The following is a 26,615-nucleotide window of genomic DNA, read 5'->3' as shown; positions in this document are numbered from 1 at the left end:
TGACTTGTGCCACAGTAGACATGTTGTTGCTTTGGACCAGACAGGGTGGTCCTTGTGGATTGATGAGTATTGGGCATCAAAAAAGCCTGTCGCCGGTTTGTGGTTTGTCCTTCCTTTGACCCCTGTCAGTAGGTACTCCCCACTACTGACTAGGAGCACCCCACAACCCTGTTTCAAAGATGTCATCTGTCCAGAACAGTTTGACCCTTATCAAGGTCGCTCTGTTACATCTCCTGCATCCAACAGGTTAACAACGAGAACTGATTGTTCGCCTACCATCTAATCTGCCCAGACCTTGAAAAATGCCCTTTTTTGGAAATGGTCAATTTTAATATATTCACCTGTGAGTGGTCATAATGTTTTGGTTAATCAGTGTATATGATATTTGTCTAGATCTCACCTTATTGATGTTGGGCTGGGGGGCAGGCTGGTGTGTGTGGGTGCTGGACAGCCCGCTAAAGCTGGGAGATCGCTGGTGACTGCTGTACCCACCCGAAGAGGAGGGTTTCTGTGTGTGCTTTGGTCGTGGAAGGGAGTGACTGGAGTGTGTCAGGGAGTCCCTCTTTTTGGGAACAGTGCCACTAACTGTCAAAAACAGAGTTTGTGGCTAGTAAAAACATTTATATGCATATTATTATTTCTTTTTTTTAACAAAAGTACTTTTTGTCCAATTTGGAAAAACCTCAAACGTACCACTGGTGGTATTAAAGCTTCTCCCAAATATTGATAGTAAGGCCCCTTTTAAAACTGTGTAAATTATAAAACTTAGCAAGAACCCCTCTGAGGGAACTATAATTGGGCAGAGTATCAAACAGCAAGGTTGTGGAAGCACCCACCTGAGTGTAGATGGCCATTATGGTACGATTGGTTTGTACTCTCTGTATAAGTGGCTCTCTGAGCTGGCCCTGAAAGCTTTGCTAAATAACAAACACAAAATGACAACAAAGAGAAACCAATATTGGGGCAGGGAAACCTAAGACTCAAAACTCAACACAAGAGAAGAGAAGGATAGGATACTGATGTGGACTTGTGGCATAAAATACATTTATAAAATCCAGTTTTGCATGTACCATGCAGTGACAGTGTGAACAACACAGTTTGAGCTGGATATAAGATATCATGCCATGCATGAAACTGTTTTAGGACATGCAGACAAGGACGAATATATTTCAATGGGAGAAGGGTGGTTTATTTTATTTGCACTTTGTCCCCATTTGATTGAAAACACTGTGGCAGACGGCAGGGAGAGGTGAGGGGAGTGGCGATTGAGGGCAGGTATCTGGCCGCCCGTTGGATCCACCCCCGAGCCATATAGGGACTTCCTGCTTCAACAAGACAGGCTGTGTCTCGTTGGGAGGTTGATTGTTTGTGGGATGGCCTATAAAATGATGTATGTGATGAATTAAAGTGGCTGATACATGGAAAGTGGACTGGGTGTGCTGAAGTCTTATTCAACTTGTTATTGTGGATACCCCACACCCCTTGACCCGCTACAACGCGTAATGTTATGTTTGGGCTCTTACGACTGATTTGCAAACCAGATGGTAACATGAAAAGTCATAATTATTTCAGCATAAAAAAACGTTTTAAATTCCAGCGTCAATCAAGCATCCAGCAGAGATAGATAACTTTGCATCCAACTGGAAGATTGCTCGAGCCAGCAAAAAAAAGCTTTGGCGAAACAGGGTGGACACACTGCACAGATTACCTTTGTGCAGTCCTTCAAGCAACGATTAAATGGTTTAGCCAAAAATATGTTCATTATGTATCCCTAAAAAAGCTTGGTTTAAAACATTTTCAACAGATGTTTAGGGTGAACTACTATAGGGTCAACTACTATTAAAACATGTATAGACATGTGGGTTTTTTTAAGAGATTTGAAACACACATATATAGACTCCTATTAGGAATACAAATGTGTAAGGCTGGGTGTCAAACCTGCTCTCAGCTTGATGGCCCTCACACCCCATTCAAGATTTGGTCTGATTGGTTGGTCTTGTGTATAAAGGGAATTGTAATGCATTGTAATCCACCGGGATTCGCCCCCCGGGGGGCGGGGGGTTTGGGGGGGGGGGGGGGTTCTGTTGTCCTAGCACATTTGCTTAGGGCGCCAAATGTGCTTGGACCGGTTTTGGGATAACCCAATGTGGTTTGCTCACCAAGAAGCTCCAGGCGATCTTTTGCCATAATGACATTTGTAGTCATCTTGGCCTGCAGGCGTTTATCGCGCTCAAATTGCTCCCCTAACATAAGTAAGGTTAGAAAAATTTATCAAAACAAGTATACAACTATAATTATGTCATTAAGTAATGAATACCAAGCACAACCACATCACTGTGAAACTGAAATGCTTTTGCAGTAGTATTTTACAAATCCCATTGGAAATTCCATTAAGTCTGAACTCACCATTTCCCGTTATTTCGATTGCGATGCCTCTCTCAAGCTCAGTGATACCCCGTTTGTACCATTGGACGGCCTTCGCCTTGTGCCCTAACAAAACAGTGGAAAAAACACAGGTCAGGGCGAACATTAAACCTGTTTTATTGTTACAGCAAACAGGCCTAATCAAGACAAAAATGCGCACGTATAACAGAGAGCTATGATATAGCCTAATGGAGTAGCATGTACCTGCAGAGCCGGAGAGCTGCAGTTTCAGGACCGCAGTTCTAGGACCCTCGTTTTATCTGACAGTGCCACCTAGCGAATTGGATAACCATGGACCGGAACAAAATAATCAATATTTTCCTGCAGTAATGAATGTAGGTTACGGCCGGCTCAACATTAAATAGGGTTTATGCGGAAAACACTTCTGTATTCGGTGAAACAGGTCTCATCCCTTCCGGATCTGTACGCTCATTGCTGACATGGAACTGTTTTACAAAAGATGCCTCCAGTTTCCAATTTTTATCTCAGTGAATTCTGCACCAAAAAGGTTGAGGAGGGCAGCCTTTAAAAGAAAAAGCAATTCCCAATTGATCTGTCGACTCTAAATTTTTATTTGGGTCGTGATAGTCTTATTTGAGTGAGAACGGCTCGCCCGTAGACCGCATAGTCTTACTGTAGGCGGCAGCCACGTCTCGTTCGCGTCATGTCACAAAGTAAATAATTTTACAAGTCGGTCAATTTTACACCAAAAAGGTCGAGGAGGGCAGCTTTCAAGAGATATGGGAATTCTGCATTTAGCCAGGCGGTACGATTCTTTGTGTGATTTGTGTAAAACTTGCAATCTGGGTGAGACTGCGTCCCCCGGTACTAGGCTACATTGTTTTGACGTTACTAGCCTCAGACTCATTCTGAGTCAGACTCGGGTCGCTCACTGGCAGTGTGTTCACAATGTTGTATTTTACTCCATTCTACACCAAAAACTGCTTTTTGTAGATACGAGCCTGCTGAAGATAGCCAGGCTAGCATTTCTCAAAGCGAGCCTGTTTCATTCGTAATTTGCCTGAGAAAACGACCTCTGTTAGCCAGGCTAGTTTTGCCCACTTGATCAGGCTATTTAAAGTTCTCTGACAGTCAGAATCACTGTTTACAGGCAAAGGTTGTGGTGGTCCTTGGCCAAATGTGTATATTGACCAGTTTAGAGCTACATACTCTTGCCAGAGCCTGGAATCGAACCAGTGTTTTGAGTGATTTTGCATGGGTCTCCATATCAGGTCATCCGGACATTTCACACTGAGGTACGCAGTAAAAAGCACTGTTCGGATTTTCCCGCATCTGCTACTTTACTTTGTGGGGAATACTGCTTTGGTCGCACTCTTTTTGGTCTTTTGGTGGTCGCGAAAATCTAGAAATGCTTCAAAATGTTGCTCTCAATAGTGGTTGATGGGGTGGAGGGAATGATGAAGAGTTGGATGGGGCGATGCTGTTGTATTTGGTGGAGGGGTAAATGGATGTGATACTGCGATTGTTATTGTTTATTATTGTATATATATTTTAAATATATCCATATCTGAATAATCTAAATCCTCAGTTTTCATTGTTTCTTGCCTCTCACCAACCATTCAAATAGCCTATCTTGTTGCGATCTAGTGACACGTACTCAATTGTATATTTCGTCATCCAATTCGCTAGGTGGCGCTGCAGTAGGGGCTAAATCCCTCAGAGCGTCATGGACGTCCATATGGACGTCCATAGACGGATGGCGATGGCTGCTGATCTTTGCATGGATGGACGGACGGCGATGCTGTTCAGAGTGCCGTCCCTGATTAGCATGGACGGCGCTAGCACTTGAATGGTTGAGAAGGACGGCCATGTTTAGCAGGCTGTTGAGCTAAACCAGAACTGTCGAAGGCTACCATAGCATGTAGCTAGCTACAGCAACTTTGGATGACTCAATAACTTTCGTCACGTTATTTTGTATGAATTGCATTTAAGTGTAGGCTATATATTTACGCCTTGATTTTTTTACATACAAAAGTAGGCCAGTCAACAATAAAATCTCATGACAATATAACGTTAGACTTGAAAAACAATATATTATGGTTAGGGTTTGCCTAGATATAGGCTAGGCTACATATATTTGAATTATTTCGAGAATTGTTAATAAAGACTTGTTTAAAGATTTAAACTGTGTGTTATGACCCTTTGATATCAGAATCAATATACATTGCCCTTTAGGTCTTTTAAGCCATCAGTTGTATTTTTTTTACGTGTTTTATGGGTGGATTTGGAGCCGCCAGTCAGTCGCTCCAATTTTGCGCACGAACCACTTTGAGCGGAGACGAATGCAAAACACAATACACTCAAAACACAATACGATGTGTTGAGCTAAACCAGAGCCGTCGAAGTCTACCATAAAATGTAGCTACAGCAACCTTGGAAGACTCAATAACTTTTGTCACGTTATTTTGTAGGCTATGAATTGCATGTATCCTATGTGTAGGAACACCTTTATTTCCTTTTTTACATACAGAAGTAGCCCAATCAACAATAAAATCTCATGACAATGCAGATATGAAAACTATAGCCTAATATATAGCCTAGATATAGTCTACATATATTTGTATTATTGCTTGGTATTGCTTTTATTTATGTTAGACTACATAGTTTGATTAATATTGTTGGTGGGGTTTTGTATTTAAATAAAACATTTAAGACCAAACACAGTTTTTTTCTTTATTTTATTGTAAAGGTTATTATGCTTTTATTGTTTTGGTGGTCCTATTTTCATGCATATAATGTCAAGTGCAGTTTTATTTACTTAAGTAAAGGGAGGCCCTCAACATCCCTGCTGTCGGCCGTCCGTCCATGCGAAAAAGGGCCTATAAAAGTTGTTTCTGCTATCATAATTGAACAGCCATGTCAATTTATGATGTTTTTTATAACTGTAGACCTTCTGGCTCAATGCTAACTTTACCGTGTAAGATAACATTTCGCCGGATCCATAGTCAAAAACGACTTTTGCTGGTGCTACAAGACTAAATGCATATTTTCAAAACTTGACTTGTCGCATAGCATGGTATTGCAACGTCTAGATTTGTCTCTGCTCTAGTGGTTTGTGCGCAAAATTGGAGCGACTGACTGGCGGCTCCAAATCCACCCATAAAACACTTTTAAACTGACAACTCAAACCCCCCACACCACAAGGGATGTGTGTGGGGGGGGACAGAGAGAGGAGAGCAGGGATTAGAGGATGCCAGGAGCAGATAAGTTACAGTCATAATAGAATGAGATCCCCACCGGTCAAGTGTGGACTGGTGCAGCAATTTAACAGAGCAAAAAAGGGGAATTTGATGCAACCCCACACACCAAGACAGCGACAGCCCCCCCCATTTGGAACATGAAATCTGTTCCAGGGGAAGAGAACTCTAAAATAAGTTATACTTATAGAATAAGGATGGAAGCAACCCGTCCCCCATTGCCTCCAACTAGTAACTTACTTACCTTTAACAGTCGTAGAATTGACTAAACAATAACGTTTTTAACCTAATTTTAAATGTCGAAACAGTATCAGACTCCTTAATTGAGACGGGTAATTTGTTCCAGAGAAGAGGTGCTCTATATGAGAACGCCCTACCTCCAGCTGTCTTTTTCTTAACTTTGGGAACCACCAGATAGCCAGCATCTTGAGATCTAAGTGTCCTTGCGGGGCAATAGGGTGCAAGGAGACCGGAGAGGTACAGTGGTGCCAATCCATGCAGAGATTTGTATGTTAGTAGTAGAACTTTGAAGTCAGCTCTGGCTTGGATAGGGAGCCAGTGTAGAGAGATAAGAGTAGATGTTATGTGATCAAACTTTCTTGATCTGGTCAATAGTCTAGCAGCAGCATTTTGCACCCGCTGTAAATTTTTTAGGTGGGTAATTGGGAGGCCAGAGAACAACACATTGCAATAGTCCAATCGGGACGTAACAAATGCATGTATTAGTTTTTCGGCATCATCCTTTGAGAGAAATTTTCGTATTTTGGCAATATTACGTAGATGGAAAAATGCAGTTCTGGTAATTTGCTTAATATGGTACTCAAACGAAAGGTCTGGGTCCATTGTGACTCCTAAATTTTTTACTAGCTGGCTTTGAGAGACTTTGACGCCGTCTAGGTCTAAGGTCAGATTGGGAAAATTATTTCTATATTTTTTAGGACCGAAAATTTGAACCTCGGTTTTATCCGAATTTAGAAGAAGGAAATTTGCAGTCATCCAAGCTCTCAACCTAGAAACACATTTTTCCATAGCATGTGGAAATTCTCCAGACTTTATAGACATATATAGCTGAGTATCATCTGCATAACAGTGAAAATTTACCCCAGAGCTTCTAATTATGTTTCCTAAAGGCAGCATATAGAGAGAGAATAACAGAGGGCCTAGAACTGAACCCTGTGGTACTCCGTATTTTACAGTGGAGCTCCTGGATGAGCAGCCATCATAGTGGACATATTGTGATCTATCAGATAGATACGATCTAAACCACTGAAGTGACGTACCAGAAATCCCAACATAGTTCTCCATACGTTCCAAGAGAATCTCATGATCCACCGTGTCAAAAGCTGCACTTAGGTCTAAAAGAACCAGGACAGAGATAGAACCCGCGTCAGAAGCTTAACAGTAGATCATTGACTACCCTGGTTAATGCAGTTTCAGTGCTGTGGTGGAGACGAAATCCAGACTGGAGAGGTTCATAAAGCTGATTTGAGGAGAGGTGCTCAGTGAGCTGTTGTGCCACAGCCTTCTCTAAAATTTTGGAGAGAAATGGCAAATTTGAAATTGGCCTGTAGTTGCTAAGACAACCTGGATCCAGGTTTGATTTTTTTAGAAGGGGCTTAATAATAGCTTGTTTGAAATCGATGGGGACTTGGCCAATTACAATAGATTCATTAATAATACTAAGCATGGGTGGTCCAATAATAGGGAGAAGTTCCCTACAGAGTTTAGCAGGGAGGGGATCGAGAAGGCAGCTAGTGGGTTTCGAGGAGTCTATCAGCTTGATGAACGCTTCCATAGAAATAGGGTTAAAGTGAGTGAGAGCCTCAACATGCAGCATGCTTGGTATAGGGGAAAGTTCAGTGTTGATGGCCACTCCTCCAGGACTAGTCTGTAGTTTGTCCCTTATTGCATAGATTTTTTGGTCAAAGAAATCTAAAAAATCATTGGGAGAGAAATCTGAACTAACACAGAGTGTACTTTTCTTAGTGAGACTTGCAACAGTATCAAATAGGAACTTAGTGTTGTGTTTGTTCTTACTAATCAACCTATAGAAATAATCCGATCTGGACCTGATGAGGACATGCTTGTACTCCATTAGGCTGTCCTTCCAGGCCAGGCGGAAAACCTCCAATTTAGTGGTACGCCACTTATGTTCTAGTTTTCTAGTGGACCTCTTAAGAGTGCGGGTTTCCTCTGAATACCATGGAGCCAGTTTCTTGTCCTTTCTTTTCCTTGGTTTGAGAGGGGCAACAGAGTCTAGGGATAGCTGAAGAACCAAATTCAGATCCCTCGTTTTAGTATTTAATGATTTATTTGGGACGTCGAGGACTTCTAGTGCAGCGGGTAGAATATTAGCCAGTTCCAGAGCTGTGTTTGGGTTTATGCAACGGCTAGTAAAAATATTCTTAGTGCCTCCAAGGCTCTGGCAGAGGTCCATTTTGAAGGTGACCAGGCAATGGTCTGATAATATAGGATTGTGGGGGTGGACAATGACGTCACTAATCTTAATTCCCCGCGTGAGAACTAAATCCAATGTATGCGAGTGAAGATGGGTAGGTTTGGAAACCACCTGAGTGAGACCTGTGGAATACATTAGAGCAGTAAAGGCCTTACTTAAAGGATCTTTTGGGTCATCCACATGAATGTTAAAATCACCCATAATCAAGACGTTATCAGTATATGTCACAAGATCAGCACTAAAATCTGCAAATTCCTCCAGGAAGAGGGAATACGGGCCGGGGGGCCGGTATAGAGTAACTATACAAAATGAGGGAGGGGGGCCAGGAGTAGTAGCATTATTTCTTTTTAAAATAGTTGGTGGTTTCATGCAAATTATTTCAAATGATTTAAAGGTATTTACATATTTTAGGCTGAGGTTGAAGCTAGCTTTATATATCATAGCAACACCACCACCTTTCTTTGATACACGAGGGATGTGTGAGTACGCAAAATCCGGAGGCGATGCTTCATTCAGGGGGGAATATTCATCAGGTTTTAACCAGGTTTCGGTGAGTCCAATCAAGTCCAGGCTGTATTCAGACATTAGATCATTAATCAAAACGGCCTTTGTGGATAGAGATCTGATGTTTAGGAGCCCAACATTCCAGTATGGGTTTTTGGCAGATTTAGACGTAGACAATTCCCCTGAGAAGGCGGCACCGCCACCAGAAAACCCAGTAGGAAGCGCAACGGGGGAGCAAGGCTGAATACATATTAAATTGGTATAATTCCTAATACTTGAAGGCCGAAATTTTGAGAAAGGGCGGGGGACCGACACCGTCTCAATGGGAGAAACGACATCAGCAACCCCACTGACTACACTACAAGTTAGGCTATCGGGCCCCCAACAGCTCACAGCATACCTATCAGACTCTCTAAGAGACTGTAGCCCGGCTTGTTCTAGTGAGTGTCAGGCCTGCTCTAAAATAGCTTCAATATTCCTAGACAATAGGAAAGCACCTCTCCAGCTCGGATGGAGCCCGTCACTTTTCAACAAGCCAGGTTTGGCCCAGAAACGAGACCAATTATCTACAAATCCTAAACCCTGTTCTGAACAGAAGCGAGCCAACCAGCGGTTAAGAGAGACAAGTCTGCTGTAGATCTCGTCAGTCCCCCTAACACAATGTTTAAATCTTTAAACAAGTCTTTATTAACAATTCTCGAAATAATTCAAATATATGTAGCCTAGCCTATATCTAGGCAAACCCTAACCATAATATATTGTTTTTCAAGTCTAAAGTTATATTATCATGAGATTTTATTGTTGACTGGCCTACTTTTGTATGTAAAAAAATCAAGGCGTAAATATATAGCCTACACTTAAATGCAATTCATACAAAATAACGTGACGAAAGTTATTGAGTCATCCAAAGTTGCTGTAGCTAGGTACATGCTATGGTAGCCTTCGACAGTTCTGGTTTAGCTCAACAGCCTGCTAAACATGGCCGTCCTTCTCAACCATTCAAGTGCTAGCGCCGTCCATGCTAATCAGGGACTGCACTCTGAACAGCATCACCGTCCATCGCCGTCCATGCCCTATGCACTCTGAACAGCATCGCCGTCCATCGGCGTCCATAATCTATGCTCCCCCTAGTATTTTTATATCAATACATTGGGGGGACATTTTTACCAGATTTGAATATTGGGGGGGGATGTGTGTGTCCCCAATATATATTATGATTACGGCCTTGCTATTGATATAATTACATAGTTTCATTTAAAATAAGCTTTTGGTGCCGTATCTGTAAAAGGGTTAGGCTTAAAACACAATTTTCAAAAAGTCACTCAAGAAGAAGTCGGCCTAACAGCAGACATATGGCAATAAAGGCACAGCTTACTTGAAGATCTGTTTGAGGATCAAACTACTGTAGCATTATAAATGAATCCTCTTTGACCTTAATCTTTCACAGTCTCTGAACTTGTGCTTAGAGCAAAGAGTTAGAGCAAAGAGTTGTAATTGAAAGCCTGGCCCTGGAGCACAGACAAGTCATATGATTTTTTTTTAATAGTGCTTGGTGACTGAATGATCATATTCAGTCTCCAATATCCCGACTGAAAATTCTGACGGGGGCATTCCCTGATACTAAATTCAGCCATGCTAACTGGAAATTCCCTTAAAGCAGCAATGTGCTTTATATTTCTTATGAAGGTTGCCTTATATAGTTAATCTGTTATTCATCTTATATGACAGAAGTAATTTGATCCTTTAGAGACATAAAAGGGACCATAACAGCTGCAGCCACTCAATTTTTACCATAAATTATTCAGAGAAGCCCCACATTAAATACCTATTGCCAGTTGGTTTTATAGGTTACTGTCTGTGATGGAAGATACACATCTTCCAATCATTGTCGATATTGAGGTTTAACGTGCAGGAGTCATTGTTTGTGTAGGGGAATCTCCAGCCAGTTCTCTTTCAGTAAGATCTCTGTAGCATAGCATAGATCTTTGCTAACACAGCCTATTTGTTTCAAAGGATTCAGCACCGACATTGCATATGGCATTCCCCCGTCCGCCTAGAGGCAGAGTTAGAGAGCACAAAAGGCAGAGGGCCTGCGTGAATCAAGCCCTTTGTTGGGCCATTTCATGGCTATTTCTCTGCTGGTGCTACATCCAGCGAGAGGTTGAATGTCAGATTTTTGTGGGACGTGAAAATAAATGACGCTGGTTCTGTAGGTGATTCCACTTATTCTACTTACCAACAAGATAAGGCTGCTCTTACTGATAATTAACTGTAATAAACTAACAGCCAGTAAAGCTGAAAACCTTCTTCAATAAATGTCGACACTTTGATGTAAACACTGATGTAGATTGGATGCTCACTGACTGGCACTGAGGATATTATGTCTGGTGTTGCCAGGCTAGCCAAAGATACAATTTCACTCTGACATCAATGAAAATAGGTTTAATTTAATAAACATGCCGGTAAAACTTTTAAATCCTAAAGTTTGTTTTACAGTCATAGCTGACGGTTCAGGTGAATTGCAGGGATGATGAGCATGCAGTCCTGGTTTCCAGGACTAGGATGATCTGGCTTCCAGTCAATAACATGCATCACCATACACCATGTTAGTTGGAAAATACTGACAGGAAAAATACTGCATACACTCTTTAGGGCTTTTTATGTGCTATTCACAAATTATTCGCCTGCCTTCTTCAGAGAATTAAAAACAAATGTAGCTAATCTGATGCACTTAAGGTTTAACATAAATTGACTAGTTGTTAGAATACCTAATTGTCTTAATTATAACCAGTGAAGTTTCTAAACTCTAATCTTTATTGAGGGCACCAGAGATAGTCTAGGTTACATTCATTGTAAATGAGAGAGAGAGGCCAACTTGATTCAGTCAGTTAAGCCATGCATGATGACATGTGGGCAAGAAGAGAGACATAATTTTCCACGCTAGTGACGATACCAATTACTGTCACACTGGATTATCCCAGGCCATGTCAATCGATCTATTGGGATCACATGAACTTGACTGTATGTCTGCTAGCCTAGTTTAACTGGGTATAGTTATTGTTAAATCATATTGTTAAATCACAAAAGGTTCCTGCAAAGCCTATCTAGACATCTTGTCACAAATCAATATTGACACCAAGACGAGGGAAGACTAGCTTAACAGTTGGAAATGAATGTGACTTTTGAATAGTACAATCATTTCAATTTTTGACATTGTCTCGCTAAAGTTCAACTCCTATTTCACTCCAACTGGTGCTTCCACTGGATTGTGTTGTGAAAGGGACAGTGGCTTTGGGCTGGCCAGCCTGCACTTCTATGTCAACAATGTGAACTGTCAGCTTCAATAAGGCAGACGCACAGGCCAGTATTCAACTTTTGCTACTGCTGAAAAGGAAGTTCAGGGCTCAACATTAAAAACATTTGGGTTTGAAACTTACTGGCCCCAAGCCCCCCCCCCCCCCCCCCCCCCCCTCCAAAAGTTGTAATTTATCATTGTTACAACAAAACCAAAGACTTATAAGTTATGTTATTCTGTTAACATGTTAAACCATTTATTAAACACATCCTGGATATCAAAAGAATAAAAATGAAATCACATTTCTAGTGATAAAAAAGAAAAAAGTAATAGTCAGCAAAACAATTGACTTTTAACCTCAAACATGATGTGCTCTCTTCCCTGCTGACAGCCATCTCTACGCAACTCTGTCTGGCTGAAACTGAAACCTCTGCTCCCTCAATGCTAATATATAAAAGCTTCCATAGCATTTCATCAGTATGATACTAAGTAACCAAGTCGACACCATTCTTCTGCTGCAGTTCAATAGCCCGGGGAAACGAGGCGAACGGCTGGCCCGTTTTAATTACGTGATATGCAGTTGTTATAAGTCGTGCAATAACACGATGGGAATCTGCATTTAAATTCCTGACCAGCATGCTCAATGGCCTGGAAGATGGATTGTCAATCATTCGCTTAGCTGTCACGCAAACCAGGTGCTGTCTGCTAGCATGGCTGGTCACGGATTTTTTTCCGAAAATTGTCGGTGCGTGTGTAAAAAGATCCACCTTTGCCTGCTTTAGACGGGAACATAGGACAGACGACACAGTGCATCTTAGTTCCATAAAAAAAAAGTTGATTCCGTTTGAGCTCGTAGCTCTACTTTGCTGCCATTTTCACTTTATTGTCTCGCGCCAGTTGTTAAAAAATGTATCGAGACTAGAGAATTACAATTTGACAACCACTCGTCACTCACTACTCAACTCTTGAGTTGCCAAATGTGCGCCCCACAAGCTGCAAAGTTATTTATGCATTTAGCAGATAGAAAAACATATGAAGGATGTTAACTTTTACAATGCGATTTTTTTTTTTCAATCAATAATTTGCAGTGGCCCGATCGGGCCAGTGAGTTGCTAGTTTAACTGTCCCGACGTTACTTTTTACTGTCCCCGGGCCATCGTCATTGTCGAGCCCTGGTAAGCTCAAAGACCTTGCATCAATTTTGTCAAATTTGATCAGGAATCATTGTCATTGGAAACCCCATAAACAAGAATAAACTTCACACCCAAATACATGATCCATGGCATGCTTTTTTGAACAAATTCAACACTTCACTCCGAATTAGCTGCAACCACTGTCACCCCCCATCCTCCGCAACTGTATCTTGCTTAGCAAGACAACCTGACTGCTATATAAACTGCGAGTGGACACAAACCATACCTTTGTCATCCTCGTCTATTCTTAATGCAACAGAGATGTATTCAAAAGCTTGCTTGTGGTAGTTCCTTATCCGCTCACCGCTGTCCTCGCACACCTTGTTGTTCCCTTGCTGATTTGCCTGTGTTTTTGGTCTTGTAGCCATAGCTCGAGAAAGTCCCTCGCATAACCAGGCGAAGAGCACGACACAGTGCACAGTGAGGAATCGAAACAACGCAAACAACGCCAGTAGCGGGTAAGAGAAGTAATCCAAGTTCCGCCTATGTAGCGACACCTGATCGCAGGTGTCTCCTTCTGGTGTGGATCCAGCGCCTCTCTTTTTTCTGCCTCTTCCTCCCGTGGAACTCATTCACCCAACTGACTATCGTATCCATAACATAACTGTCTCGCGTTTCTAACGGGTCTAAGCTCGGAGGATTTGGTCTGGTGGACAAGCACACCAACAAAAGGGAAAGCAAAAGGGAAAGCAAAAGAGGCGTTGCACCCTAAGGACAGTCGTTTTTTTTGCTTTGTAACCAGGCACCACGTAATTAGCGTACAACACGCTTATTGCGTAAATACTAACAACAAACATGGCGGATGGTGAGTGCTTCGTTGTTGGACGAACGAGCCTATTTTTGCTTTATACTTGAGTATTCCGTTATTATATGTGTTTCTTTGAGCTGAGAATATCAACTATGTAAAAAATATGAATCTCACTCAGTCAATTCTATAAGGATTGTACCCTAATGTGGCGTGGGATTCATTGAAGACAGGCTAACGCTGTGTTAGCTAGCTAACGCTAGCCTAAAAGCTAGCTAGCGCTAGCTAATAACAGCAGTTGGCACAGTAGTCTACAGTACTAGTAGTAGAAGCGTTGTGCAGCTATCGATAACGCTACCCGCCACTTGCTCGGTAATTGTTCATTCATTTGTAACTAGCTGGCTAACGTTAGCTGTTGTTGGGAACATCAACGTACGTTTAGCCAGTTAGCTAGAGTAGATGAGTTGCTACAGTTAGCAAACGCTTATTTCAAATGAATAACAAATCAATTGCTAACAACAGAGGTAGTTGCCTGTGTAACGTAACTACATACAAAGCCTCACAAAATGCTACAGTAAGTAGCATCGCTAGCTAGTATAGCTACATTGCAACCTTCTTCAAGCATACCAGTTCCGATAATGGTTGGTTGTCATGCTAAAGCCGTTTACGGGTTGTTCTAGGTGTAGTTGGCACCTAACACTGCTTTCAACTACTTTCCAACAGATCACACTGACGCAGATCAATCCATGGAGGGGCATACTCCTGTAAGTAAACGTATACTCCTATTCACATGAAAAGCTTTATTTTCAGGACTAAATTAGATGGTTATAATCAGGGCTCTCAAGCTTGAAGCATTCGCCGTGAGTCTCACGAATGTCAACCATTTCTCACGCCACACCTTGGGTATCTCACGCTGAGAAGTGAGGGATAACTTGACCCGCTATATTCCGGCATACGGAGGTAAGTTTTCTGCCGAGTTCAGAGCTGTCTCGAGTAATAGAGTTAAATGCCACCCACCACCCAATCAGGATTTTTGTACCAAAAAGTTGACTAGAATTATAATCTGACGCCAAACTTTTGATAAAACTTGAGAGCCCTGTATAATGGTAACAAGATTTCTGATTTGAAATATGGTGGCAGCGCCGTCTGTGCAAATACCTATTTAATTGTTTTTTAATGCACATCACGGCATGATGAACTACTAGTAAGTAGATTTCTGTAAATTATTACCAAAGTAATAAGACAATTTCAAAGAGTGCCAAATCAATAATTTGGCTAAATGGCAAATTGACAACTTCATCATAAGGCTTGCAAGAACCGTGTAGAGAAATACATATCTACACTATACAACCCCAATTGCCCAAAAATTGGGACGTTGGGTAAAATAAAATAAAAAAAACAGAATACAATGATTTACACATCTCATAAACCCATTGTTATTCACAAAAGAACATATACAACATGTCAAATGTTTAAACTGATGAAATGTACAATTTTAAGAAAAAAATTAAGTAATTTTGAATTTGATGGCAGCAACACGTCTCAAAAAAAAAAAAAAAAAAAGTTGGGATGGGGGCAATAAAGAGCTGTAGGAAAATTTTGCAACTAACTAGGGCTGCGTTTCCAGATAACGATGAATCGTAGCAAAGATCGAGCAAAATAACTAAACCATCGATATCTCCGTGCATTTCCCAAACATGCTCGTAAGGAGTAGGCTTATCTATGCGCTTTCAAGAGCTACACATTTTCAAGAGACCCTTTTAGCTACGGTGTCTTTGGGAACGGCCCGTAAAACTAAGATTAGTCATACAATGGATTCTACGATCAACTTAGGCTTACAACGCTTTCGGGAAACGCAGCCCTGGTTACGCCTGGGACACACTTGCTGCGAAGCGCCTGGACGCGCCACGCAGCGCCACGATCGGCTACGACTGAGCAAAAGCTGTTCACACCAGACACCCATTTCTCCGCGCCGGTCACCAAGCCTTTCAGCAACTCTACTGTCCTTTACGCTGACATGGTACATAAACATGGCATTGGCTATATCCCAGCATTGATACTTATCTACGTTGACCTTGTAAAATGGTGTCAGGTGGCTGAGCGGTGAGGGAATCGGGCTAGTAATCCGAAGGTTGCCAGTTCGATTCCCGGTCATGCCAACTGACGTTGTGTCCTTGGGCAAGTCACTTCACCCTACTTGCCTCAGGGGAATGTCCCTGTACCTACTGTAAGTCGCTCTGGATAAGAGCGTCTGCTAAATGACTAAATGTAAAATTGTTGCTGGGGGTCATACAACTCCCTGTGCTTTTCAAATTCGAGAATTCATTAGATGCATGATTTTAGTAATCGACTTGGGGGTCCTCTCTCGGTAGGCTATGTCTGCACGCGTGTGTGCTGCGTGCAACGCGTGACAACTCGTTTCTCTCAAACAAACAAAACAACTACGGGCATGCTAGCTCAACGGATCAATCCGTTTATTTTCATTCGTTTTCATCAGGGTAACCACATGTAAAGGACGTTCGTTACCAACATTGTGTAATTATAAAGTCTACAACTTTACAAATGTTCACCTAGTCTACAATTAATGGAGTAAAATTTGAATAACATGTTTTTTTATTCAAATATATCAACTAATATGGTGTATTTCATCATCCTGCAGCCGATTTCGCAAGCGTCTCACGAAAAAATTTGACCAGCTGCCAAAACGATCGCTGCGGATCGCAGGCAATCGCGGCGCTTCGCAGCCAGTGTGGTCGGTCCCATTTGATAACATGGGCGCCGAAAGAAAAAAGGCGGCGCTTCAAGGCGCGGCGCAGCAGATCGCAGCCGATCGCAGGCAGTGTGTCCCAGGCGTTAGCTGCAAACGGATCAGTAATATGTTTGCGTATAAAAAGAATACTGTTCCTCAACGTAAAATTGCGAAGACTTTGAATATATCATTATCTACAGTACGAAATATAATACAATTATTGTGAGAATCTGGAGAAATCTCTGTGTTGTAAGGGACAAGGGGGAAAATAAATTCTGCATGATTCTGTAATGCAAATCATTGCATGGGCTCAGAAACACCTCCACAACTAATTGTCTGTGAACATAGTTTGCCGTGCCATCCAGAAATGCAGGTTAAAGCTCTATCATGCAAAGAAGAACCCACATGTGAACATGATCCAGAAACACTGCCATCTTCTCTGGGCTAAAGACTGTTCTGTGTTCAGACAAATTGAAATTCTTTTTGGAAACCTGTAGAACTAAAGAGGAGAGGGAACAACCGGCTTGTTATTAGCACTCAGTTCAAAAGCCTGCATTTCTGATGGTATGGGGGTACATTAGTGCCTATAGAATGATCAGCTTGCACATCTGGAAAGGCAACATCAATGCTGAAAGGTATATACAGGTTTTAGAGCAACATTTGCTTGCATCCAGGCAACATCTTTTTGAGGGAAGGCCTTGCATATTTTAGGAAGACAATGTTAAACCACATCCTGCATCTGTTACAACTGCATGGCTCCGTAATAGAAGAGTCCGGGTGCTGAACTTGCCTGCCTTCAGTCCAGATCTTTCACCAGTTAAAAACATTTGATGGATCATGAAATGAAAAATATGACAAAGAAGACCCAGGAGCAGCAAGAATCCTGTATCAGACACGAAAGGGACAACATTCCTCTCCCACAACTCCAGCAACTGGTCTCCTCAGTTCCCAGACAGATACAGACTGTTGTTAAAAGAAGAGGGGATGCTACACAGTGGTGAACATGGCCTTGTCCCAACTTTTTTGAGATGTGTTGCTGCCATCAAATTCAAAATTACCTTATTTTTTCTTTAAAATTGTACTTTTCATCAGTTTAAACATTTGACAAGTTGTACATGTTCTAATGTGAATAACATAATGGGTTTATGAGATTTGTAAATCATTGTATTCTGCTTTTTATTCTGTTTTACACAACGTCCCAACTTTTGGGGAATTAGGGTTGTATCAAGAACAGCAATCTGCTTTTTAAATCCGAACAAATCAAGCAGGGCTGTATGGCAGGCCTAAATCATCAGAAACACATATACATAACCTACAGCAGGGGTAGACAATCCTGGTCCTCAGGTGCCACTGTCCTGCATGTTTTAGATGTTTCCCTGCTCCAACACACCTGTTTCAAAGGAATGGGTTGTTATCAAGCTCTGTGGAAGCCGGGTAGTGACCATTCATTTGAATCAGGTGTGCTGGAGCAGGGAAACATCTAAAACATGCAGGACAGTGGCACCTTAGGACCAGGGTTGCCTACCCCTGACCTACTGCCTTATTGAACTCCAAGAGAATGTGGTGATAAAGGAACTGGAACATAATTACCAGAAAAAGACCATAGTTAATAACCTAGTGCAGGGGTACTCAATTAGAAACCCAAAAGGTCCACTAACCAATGGTGCGCAAGACCATTTTTTGCCTTTTATTTGAGCTATTGTGCTCCCCACTGGCAGCACAAATGCATACTTGTCTGAAATGAGGTCTTTTCGCCGGGTTTAGAGCACAACATGGTTTTTGGTAAGGAAGAAACAGGTTCTGTTAGCAAATCGATTAGCCTGCGTTGTTGCGAATGACACACACAACCTGACTCACAGAGGTTGCGGCCAACTTTCAGTGAGTGAGTTGTCATGGTGATTACAGTTGTTAAAGCTCCTGATTGGACCTTTGTATTAGACAAGTAAGATAGAAACCAAATTTAGTTGGAACAAAAAGATGTGCCGGTTAAAATGGAAACGTTCCGTCAAAATGAATTAATTCCATAATAATATATCGGTTATAGGTCCGGGTCCGGATAGGGAACCGCCTGGGTCCGGACCGCGGTCCGCCAATTAGTGACCCCTGACCTAGTGCTTTAAAAATATCACTTTGTGCAAACCATGGCAAGTTCTTAAGGAAGATCAGCATTTCTGCTCACTTTGCTGTCACTCACTCTTTTAATCCCCAATGCCCTGGTTGAACGTGCACTGAAGCGCACTCACCGCAATGGCAGCATGGAGAGGATAGCTAGCATGTTCTTTCCCAATATTGGAATGGGCCGTCACAACCAAGAAGTATGTTTTTTTTCAAATATATTGGCATTTAGACAACAACAGCACCTGTCTTGATACTCCCTGGTCCTGTTGACGTGCTCTCCTAGAATGTTGTCGTACAGACTCAAAGCTGCTGTTGCTTGGACCAGTTTCTTTCATACGAGGCACCTTTTTCTGCTGATTCCGTTGGCAGTGATGCTGATTCTGATTGTTTGCATGTTAAATGATGAGACAGAGACATAGATGCAAGTAACCAGTCTTGTTCAGTGCATTGCAATACATACAGGTAACTGAAGCACACTGGTAAAACAGTTGCAGTAAACATTCACCCACAGATGGCCCGTCTATGCCAACTTACACCCATAGCATTGATGGCCAATGCAGTGTTTCCTCCATCTTGTCAATATGTCTTATTCAATATTTGTTCTGGCATCGATAACACTGCGTGTAATATGCCCCTCGTGCTCAACAAGTTGCGATGTATGAGCTTAACAGCCCAAGATAGGGACAGCCATCTCCTCTATTGCCTTCATATTACACGCTTTGGAGGCTGCAGTTGAGAATCTGGCATGTGACCCCTCTGCACTTTTTCATCTGAAGCACAGCACTCTGTAGAGCAGTGGTTCTCTAGTGGTCTAACCACAGGACCCACATTTGTCCTTGGTCATTAAGTCATGACCCAAAAATTATTTAATTTCCGAACCATTATCATTTATTTCACAAAACAATTTGTGCCGTAATCCACAATGTCTGTAGCCTATGTACTGTTCAAAACATGAAACAAAAAACAGCAATAAGGTATTCTTCATTAAATGAATAGTGCAGTAATCGCAGTGCACTGATAAACAGGAAACAAATGAAAGTGCACAATGGGTGAAACAATTTGTTCTCTGTCCGTGTCCCTCTCATCATGCTAGCCTCCGATATCTGCTGACATATAACATTAAGAGGAGTGTTTGTTGCCTAGGTTACGCCTAAACCCAAATGCGGTGGTGTCGTTTTTTGTCCGAAATGTAGGCTACTGAAAGGAACAACTTAAAGGGGTGATTGACTGGGTTTTTGGGGTATTTCACACTGTTCCTTAAGGTCTTTTTCTGCTGAAAAATAGATCTGGACAAACATGCATCTTGAATTGTAGATTTACATGACAACACGTTTTATTTATTTGAATGAAACAGTCAGGAACATGAAATAACGTTAGCCCCATTGCCAATAAACTAGGCTAAATCATCACACATTCTACCTATGCTCTTGCGTTAGCAAGCTGAACTAGTTTACAGTCTAGGTGTTTTCGCTATCTAGCTGTTCTTGCATTCCTTGCAAATCAGCGTTAATAAAAAGCAGATGAGCTAGAGTCTAGCTAACATTGACTAGACGGGCATGATGTTTGTCTATACCGTAGCAGAAGATCCCTGTGCAGTTCGACCCTCGACACATTTGCGCGAACCATTTTACCAAGGACGGTTTAGAAGACCTGGGACAATGTAAAGCAGGATTTGTTGCTGTTGCTGAAAAGAGGTGCGTTCCGACCTTATGTTCATCACAACCAGGCCCGTAAAGATTACCCCCGCAGCCACCACACCGCCTCGCAGGGATTTTTATTTATTTATTTTTTATCCAATTTGAATTACATGGGATGTCTTATTGTCTTGTCTGTGTTTCCAGAGTTGATATAAAAATAAAGGAAAGTATATTTAATTGTGCTTTCTTTGTTAGCTAGGTAAGTGACATGAGAAGTAGGTCAGATGGTCACACAGACCGGCGAGCCCGCTGCAAATAGGTAACTAGCTAACTGTAGCGTAGGAAAAATGAAACGCACATTTAAAAGCGGTGCCCAAAAGCGGCATTCAAAACAGAAAATTTCGGAATTAAATGCCAAACTTCCCAAAATTACAAATTTCTTTTTCTACCAGCCGGTGAAGGATGCACTCATCTGCCAGAAGAGACAGGTATTGTACTGTTTGCTATAGCTAACATTACTGTACCACGTAGCTAACGTTAGCCTATACTTTGACAGCTGTACTGCTCTGTCTGTGTTGTGCTTCCTAGCGTTAACAGAGCCTCCTTTCCAAGAGCCAGGAAAATTAGCCTTGCTTCTTTATTGACTTCCTATCAAGCTGACAACATTGAAATCGAGTGAAACTACAAAAAAAGAGAAAGTAGAAAAAGTGCTTAATTATAAAATATATTACATAACTGACATTATTAGCAAACATGATAACGTAACGCTATGCGACAGTAGTATCGTGCAGTTGCAGCGATTGCGTTTGACTATTTAAACATACAAAAAACATAATCAAAGTTACAATAAGTCATTGTATTTCAGTTATATACATATTGTAGCGGGGTTTGCTCGTTTAAAGATAGAAATACTTAATTTATCATCAAGTTTGGGGCACCACCCTAATATTGGTTTAGGACATTAGGGAATCCTATGTTTAATATGTAATAATCAGTCTCATCTTTAGGAATGAATTCGTTCTAAGTGTAGAGCCAATCGTAACATCAGTGAACACGCACGTCAAAATATCTTTACAATGAATTTATTCAAGTAAGGTAAACAGATCTTATGAACAAGTTGGATTATGGGTTTGATATGAGAGATTGGTTTCAATGAACAGAATGAAATGGTCTAACTTAAAGAAAGACAGAAATTGTACAGTCAATGATTACATCCTTACAAATCATAAACAGAGCTCACGCCAATGCCATGTCGAGGAGGAAAGAGCGTTAGCCATAGTTACGTTTGATCAGGGGTTGATCAATGATGTTGAGGGCGGTTTGCGCCAAAGGTCCATTTGAAGAATCTGAAGTCAAAGCGCGGCTGCGCTGGGTCATGTGACTGAGTCTGCGGGATCTCAGTGAAGTCGCATTTGGAATTGCGTTTTTGGTTCTTCTGTTGAAACGTCCAGATAGTGACGCGTTCACTATGAAGTTGAATCTCAGGAGAAGCTTGGCGACGTCCTTTGGAACGCCAATCCTGATGGCGTTCATGCCATGGTCGGTTTCGCTGGAGTCAGAGATTGATGGTCATCTTAGGGCTTTATACAGTTCGAGAGAGGACCCGTCTGGGGTCAGATGTGGATTGGGGGAAGCTGGGTTCTCAACTCCCCCCTCCTTCCTTCACACCTACCAAAGGTGTGATCTGATCTCTGGCTGGTTCATTCGATGGTTCAAATATTGTTCTGGACATCTTGGTACAGTTACAAAATATAGTTGAATGATTGTTTTATTATGATAGCTTCGTGTAGATACCAAGAATGACGTGGTTATCTTTCAGGAAGAAAGAGTTGTTACTAGAATCAAGATTTCAGTGAACACAACATTAAAACAAAGTAACAAACATAACACAAATATCCCTCTCATAATTCTCCACCTTGTACTCTTGTGGTAAAGGTGAAGTCTCAAGAACTTTCCTCAAAAGTTCTGATCAAGGTATGTTCTTTGTTCAAATCGCCGCCGAAACGGATAGCAAATGGTCGCTGGAGACGTGTTGTCTAAATCAGGCCCTTTGAAGCTTGCAAGCTAGCAGGAGGGCTGATTAGGTAGATTGGGGAGGTCCCCCCCCCCCAATTCTATGGTTCCTTTGCATCGGCGTTTGGTGGGTAATCAGCATACTGAGGGTGTCACAAGGGCTGATTATGTTTGTCTGATGTGATTGAATCACTCTTCAGGTGTGGCAAGATGTTGGCTCCGTGTGGTCTTGCGGACCTCACTACAATATTATGATCGTGTAAAACGTACAGTCACTGCTTTCTACAAGATTCACACGACAAAAAATGGCTCCATTTATGATTTAGCGAACACGCTAATAATAAAACACAACTCCATACTATCAAGTGTGCCTGATGTAGCCACGGCCATCAAATTATTTCTGACAATACCCATGAATGTCGCAAGCGCTGAAAGGTAATTTTCCAAGCTGAAACTGATCAAAACATATCTCAGAAGCTCCATGTCACAAGAGAGGCTGTCAGGTGTGGCCATCCTTAGCATAGAAAATGAATGTGCGCGCAGTTTAGATGTAAAGAGGGTGGTAAAAGACTTTGCACACAGATTTGCTAAAAGACGCGCACATGTGTAGGCTATTCACCTGCAAACCGTTTGAGCGTTTTTTTCTTATTGAATACATTTCCCTCACAAGACAAGCTTGAGTTTTGATATCTTGCATTTATTACACGGCTCTTCAGAATGTTCCAAAACGTTCAGTTGATCGCGTCGGGGTCCTGTTCGTCCCGTCAGTATTTGTATTACATTATCCGTTACATATGTGGGGGGGGGGGGCTCTCAGGCTTATTCTGCGGGGGGGCCTCATGTGTTTCCGTTACGGGCCTGATCACAACCGCAGCTGTAGTATGATTTTGTCGGTAACAGTTATTAGCAATGCTAACGTATCCTATATCTAGCACCTGCCTTTCTCCAGTTATTTCAAATAGATAATCTTGACAGGCATTAGCAATAGGCTAGACTGCTATTCCTTTTCTGGCTATTTTTTCGGAAGCTTCCCTTCTAATGCCGACTACAGCTAGTCTAGCTAGAGTCATTTGCTATGTAAGGTATGTTGATGTGTTTAGAAACGTATTTAGCATTCTACCTATGCTAGATAGAGGAGACGTTAGCATTGCTAACTGTTATTGACAAAATCATACTTACAGCTTGCGTTTGTGATGAGCATACGGTTGGAACAGCACCTCTTTTCAGCAACAGCGGCTTAGCAAATCCTTCTTTAAATTGTCCAAATCCTTCTTTAAATTGTCCAAGGTTTCCTTTCAAAACTGTCCTCTGTGAAATGGTTCGAGCAAATGTGTAATTGAGGGTTGAACTGCACAGGGATCTTCTCATAGACAAATATAACAGCCCGTCAAGTGTTTGGTTCCTTAGGAAGACTGAAAAGTGTCAGCATTCCCTGTGCAGCCTGGAACACTTCATTTACCACCGTAGTCCGTTTTCAATATGCTAGAAAAACGTTCTTCTTTGTAATTCTGTGGAAGTACACAGAGCAGCGCACAGCCAATTTTGGGGCGTGACCAAGGTACAGACCAGAGCCAAAAAGGTGGAGCCTGGGTGGGCTTTTTCAAAACCTACCGTTTTACAGCTACATTTTTTTATTGTGAGATTTACATAGGAAAGAGGTGTCAATGGACTTTGAGGTTCACTGTATGTCCATGTTACCCACTGAACTGTCGTTATTCAACTGTGACAAGGTAAATTCGGTACTGCAATCAATGACCCCTTTAAGAGAATATCTGTTTTGGTTAGATAAAAATGTGTGTATTAGGGCTGCAACGATTCCTTGAGTAACTCGATTACAAAAAATGATAGAGGAAAATTCCTCTACCTCAAAGCTTCTTTCAATTATTTTTAAAGATCGCGTCACGTTCTTTCGCAATGATTATTTTTAGTGTGGCACAACGCGCTTACGTCACCCACAAAGCGTAAGGAGACGCAAGGAGTTAGCGATATTTTTGGGTCGTGATAGTCTTTTTTGATTGAGAACGGCTCGCCCGGTACGCCGCATAGTCTTACTGTAGGCGGCAGCCACGTCTCGTTCGCGTCATGTCACAAAGTAAATAATTTTGTCGGTCAATTTTTCAGCAAAAAGGTTGTAGAGGGCAGCTTTCAAGAGATATGAGTATTCTGCATTTAGCCAGGCGGTACGATTTCTGGTGTGATTTGTGCAAGACTTGAATCTGAGTGAAACTCCGTCCCCTGGTACTAGACTACTTTGTTTTGACTTTAGCCTCAGTCAGATTCGGGTCGCTCACTGGCAGTGTGTTCACAATGTTGTATTTCACTCCATTCTACACTAAAACATCAGGGAGGACTGCTTATTGTAGATACGAGCCTGCTAAAGATAGCCAGTCTGATATCTAAAGATAGGTAGTCTGATTTCTGAAAGCGAGCCTGTTTCATTCGTCATGTGCCTGGCTGAGAAAGCGACCTCCGTTAGTCAGGCTAGTTTTGCCCGTTTCAGGCTATTTAAATGTCTCTGATAGTCAGAATCACTGTTTACAGGCAAATGTCACGGTGGTCCTTGGCCAAATGTGTATATTGAACAGTTTAGAGCTAAATACTCTTGCCAGAGCCTGGAATCGAAGCAGTGTTTTGAGTGATTTTCCATGGGTCTCCATCAGGTCATCCGGACATTTCACACTGAGGTACGCAGTAAAAATCACTGTTCGGATTTCACGCATCTGGTATTTAACCAGTATGGATAAATACATGGTCTTACATTTACATTTAGTCATTTAGCAGACGCTCTTATCCAGAGCGACTTACAGTAAGTACAGGGACATTCCCCCGAGGCAAGTAGGGTGAAGTGCCTTGCCCAAGGACACAACGTCATCTGGCAAGGCCGGGAATCAAACTGGCAACCTTCTGATTACAAGCCCGCTTCCCTAACCGCTCTGCCACCTGACTCCCCTTCACAGTTAAATAATTTAAAATGCTCAGAATATTAATAATGTTATTTTTGATTGTGTGAACTAGCTGGGTTTGCCGTTGGGCTAAGAGAATAGAAGAACATTAGTTCTTTGCGTTGGGTTAGCACAGCAGCGGAAGTGGTGAGACCTGTTTTCCGGTGAGACCGGTTTAGTCATGTGACGTTTGACATATACCTATTATGCAAAATTACATTTTATCCGATTACTCGATTAATCGATGGAATTTTCGGTAGAATACTCGATTACTCAAATATTCGATAACAACAGCCCTAGTGTGTGTGTATGTATATGTATATACATATACACACACACACTTGAGGTTAAATTGATAACAAATAATTTCACGAGTGACCATGGTAAATCACAAATATGATCAAAGTATTTCGCCGTGCCCCTGGACTGGCGTCATAGCACCCATTTTGAGAAACCCTGCACTAGATAGTTAGCCCTAAATGGGCAGTAATTGTTACCAATCATCAGTGTATCTAAATGATTTGTGCAATTTGTTTTCCATTAGGTTGCTGAAAACCCTCATGCTGAATATGGTCTGACAGAAAACATTCAGGTAATGTTTAATGACAATCCAAGGCTTGAATCTATTACCGTGAGTGTGCCTGGGAACTTTATTAATCCCATGTCTTTAGATGCAATTATTTGTCACCTTGATATGATTAATAAATCCATGTGTGTTGGTTTGAGTATTATGTATTCATAATACTCAAACCACCTTTTTCCTAAATCATTCTTCTCTTGTAGAGAATAGTGGAAAACGAGAAAGCTAATGCAGAGAAGGTTTCAAAGCAGAAAGTGGACCTGCAGTCTCTCCCTACAAGGGCATATCTTGATCAGACGGTTGTACCCATCCTTCTTCAAGGGCTATCCGTACTGGCCAAGGAAAGGTATGGCAAGCACAATTCTCACTGACTAAAGACCAACAACAACACATCGTTTTCACAGATATATGTCGTTATTTTAAAGTTTTAGAATACCCTGGAGGCCAATTTCTGAACAAATGTGCTATAGGACCCACCATATACCCTGGCTTGGCTCTTTATTAAATGTACATTTGCTTCCTGTCACACTTTCAGACCTCCAAATCCAATCGAGTTTTTAGCAGCGTTCCTCCTGAAGAACAAATCACAGTTTGAAGAACGAAATTAAGCGCCTGGATGGAATTTGGCAGTTCGAGGCCATGTTTGAAGTCAAGAACATAGCTATATTTCTTTCATTGGTTGTGTTTGCTAACGATACAGACTTTTTTTTTACTAGAATAAAAACTGTGCTGCCCAGAA

General features: G+C 41.7%; 2 protein-coding genes across 3 annotated transcripts in view; one reads left to right on the top strand and one right to left on the bottom strand.

Moving 5' to 3' along the window:
* Positions 1-13,770, bottom strand: part of spast (spastin) — a 21,262-nt gene extending 7,492 nt beyond the window's left edge. Inside the window, exons 1-5 of one of the 2 annotated variants that reach the window (XM_067259124.1) lie at positions 13,319-13,770; positions 2,407-2,490; positions 2,160-2,243; positions 837-917; positions 401-585 (exon numbers count right to left, since the gene is read on the bottom strand). In XM_067259124.1, the coding sequence (XP_067115225.1) occupies positions 401-585; positions 837-917; positions 2,160-2,243; positions 2,407-2,490; positions 13,319-13,664 (780 nt within the window). In that variant the 5' untranslated portion in view covers positions 13,665-13,770. The remainder of the gene's footprint in view (positions 1-400; positions 586-836; positions 918-2,159; positions 2,244-2,406; positions 2,491-13,318) is intronic. The other variant, XM_067259125.1, reaches the window with a different exon arrangement.
* On the top strand, positions 13,763-26,615 carry dpy30 (dpy-30 histone methyltransferase complex regulatory subunit). The gene is made up of 5 exons (XM_067259128.1): positions 13,763-13,897; positions 14,561-14,601; positions 25,841-25,888; positions 26,080-26,222; positions 26,412-26,615. The coding sequence occupies exons 1-5, from the start codon at positions 13,888-13,890 to the stop codon at positions 26,482-26,484; spliced, it is 315 nt and encodes a 104-aa protein (XP_067115229.1). The 5' UTR covers positions 13,763-13,887; the 3' UTR covers positions 26,485-26,615.

The sequence above is a fragment of the Osmerus mordax genome, chromosome 21, assembly GCF_038355195.1.
Source record: "Osmerus mordax isolate fOsmMor3 chromosome 21, fOsmMor3.pri, whole genome shotgun sequence".
Lineage (NCBI taxonomy): Eukaryota > Metazoa > Chordata > Actinopteri > Osmeriformes > Osmeridae > Osmerus > Osmerus mordax.
The sequence above is the reverse complement of the archived record's forward strand: the minus strand, read 5'-3'. Positions and strand labels throughout refer to the sequence as shown.

Bases quoted from the DNA above. Each gene is read 5' to 3' on its own strand.
- dpy30 (XM_067259128.1), top strand. The intron at 14,602-25,840 runs GTAAGTAAACGT...GTTTTCCATTAG, and splicing joins CCATGGAGGGGCATACTCCT to GTTGCTGAAAACCCTCATGC. The intron at 26,223-26,411 runs GTATGGCAAGCA...TCACACTTTCAG, and splicing joins TCCGTACTGGCCAAGGAAAG to ACCTCCAAATCCAATCGAGT.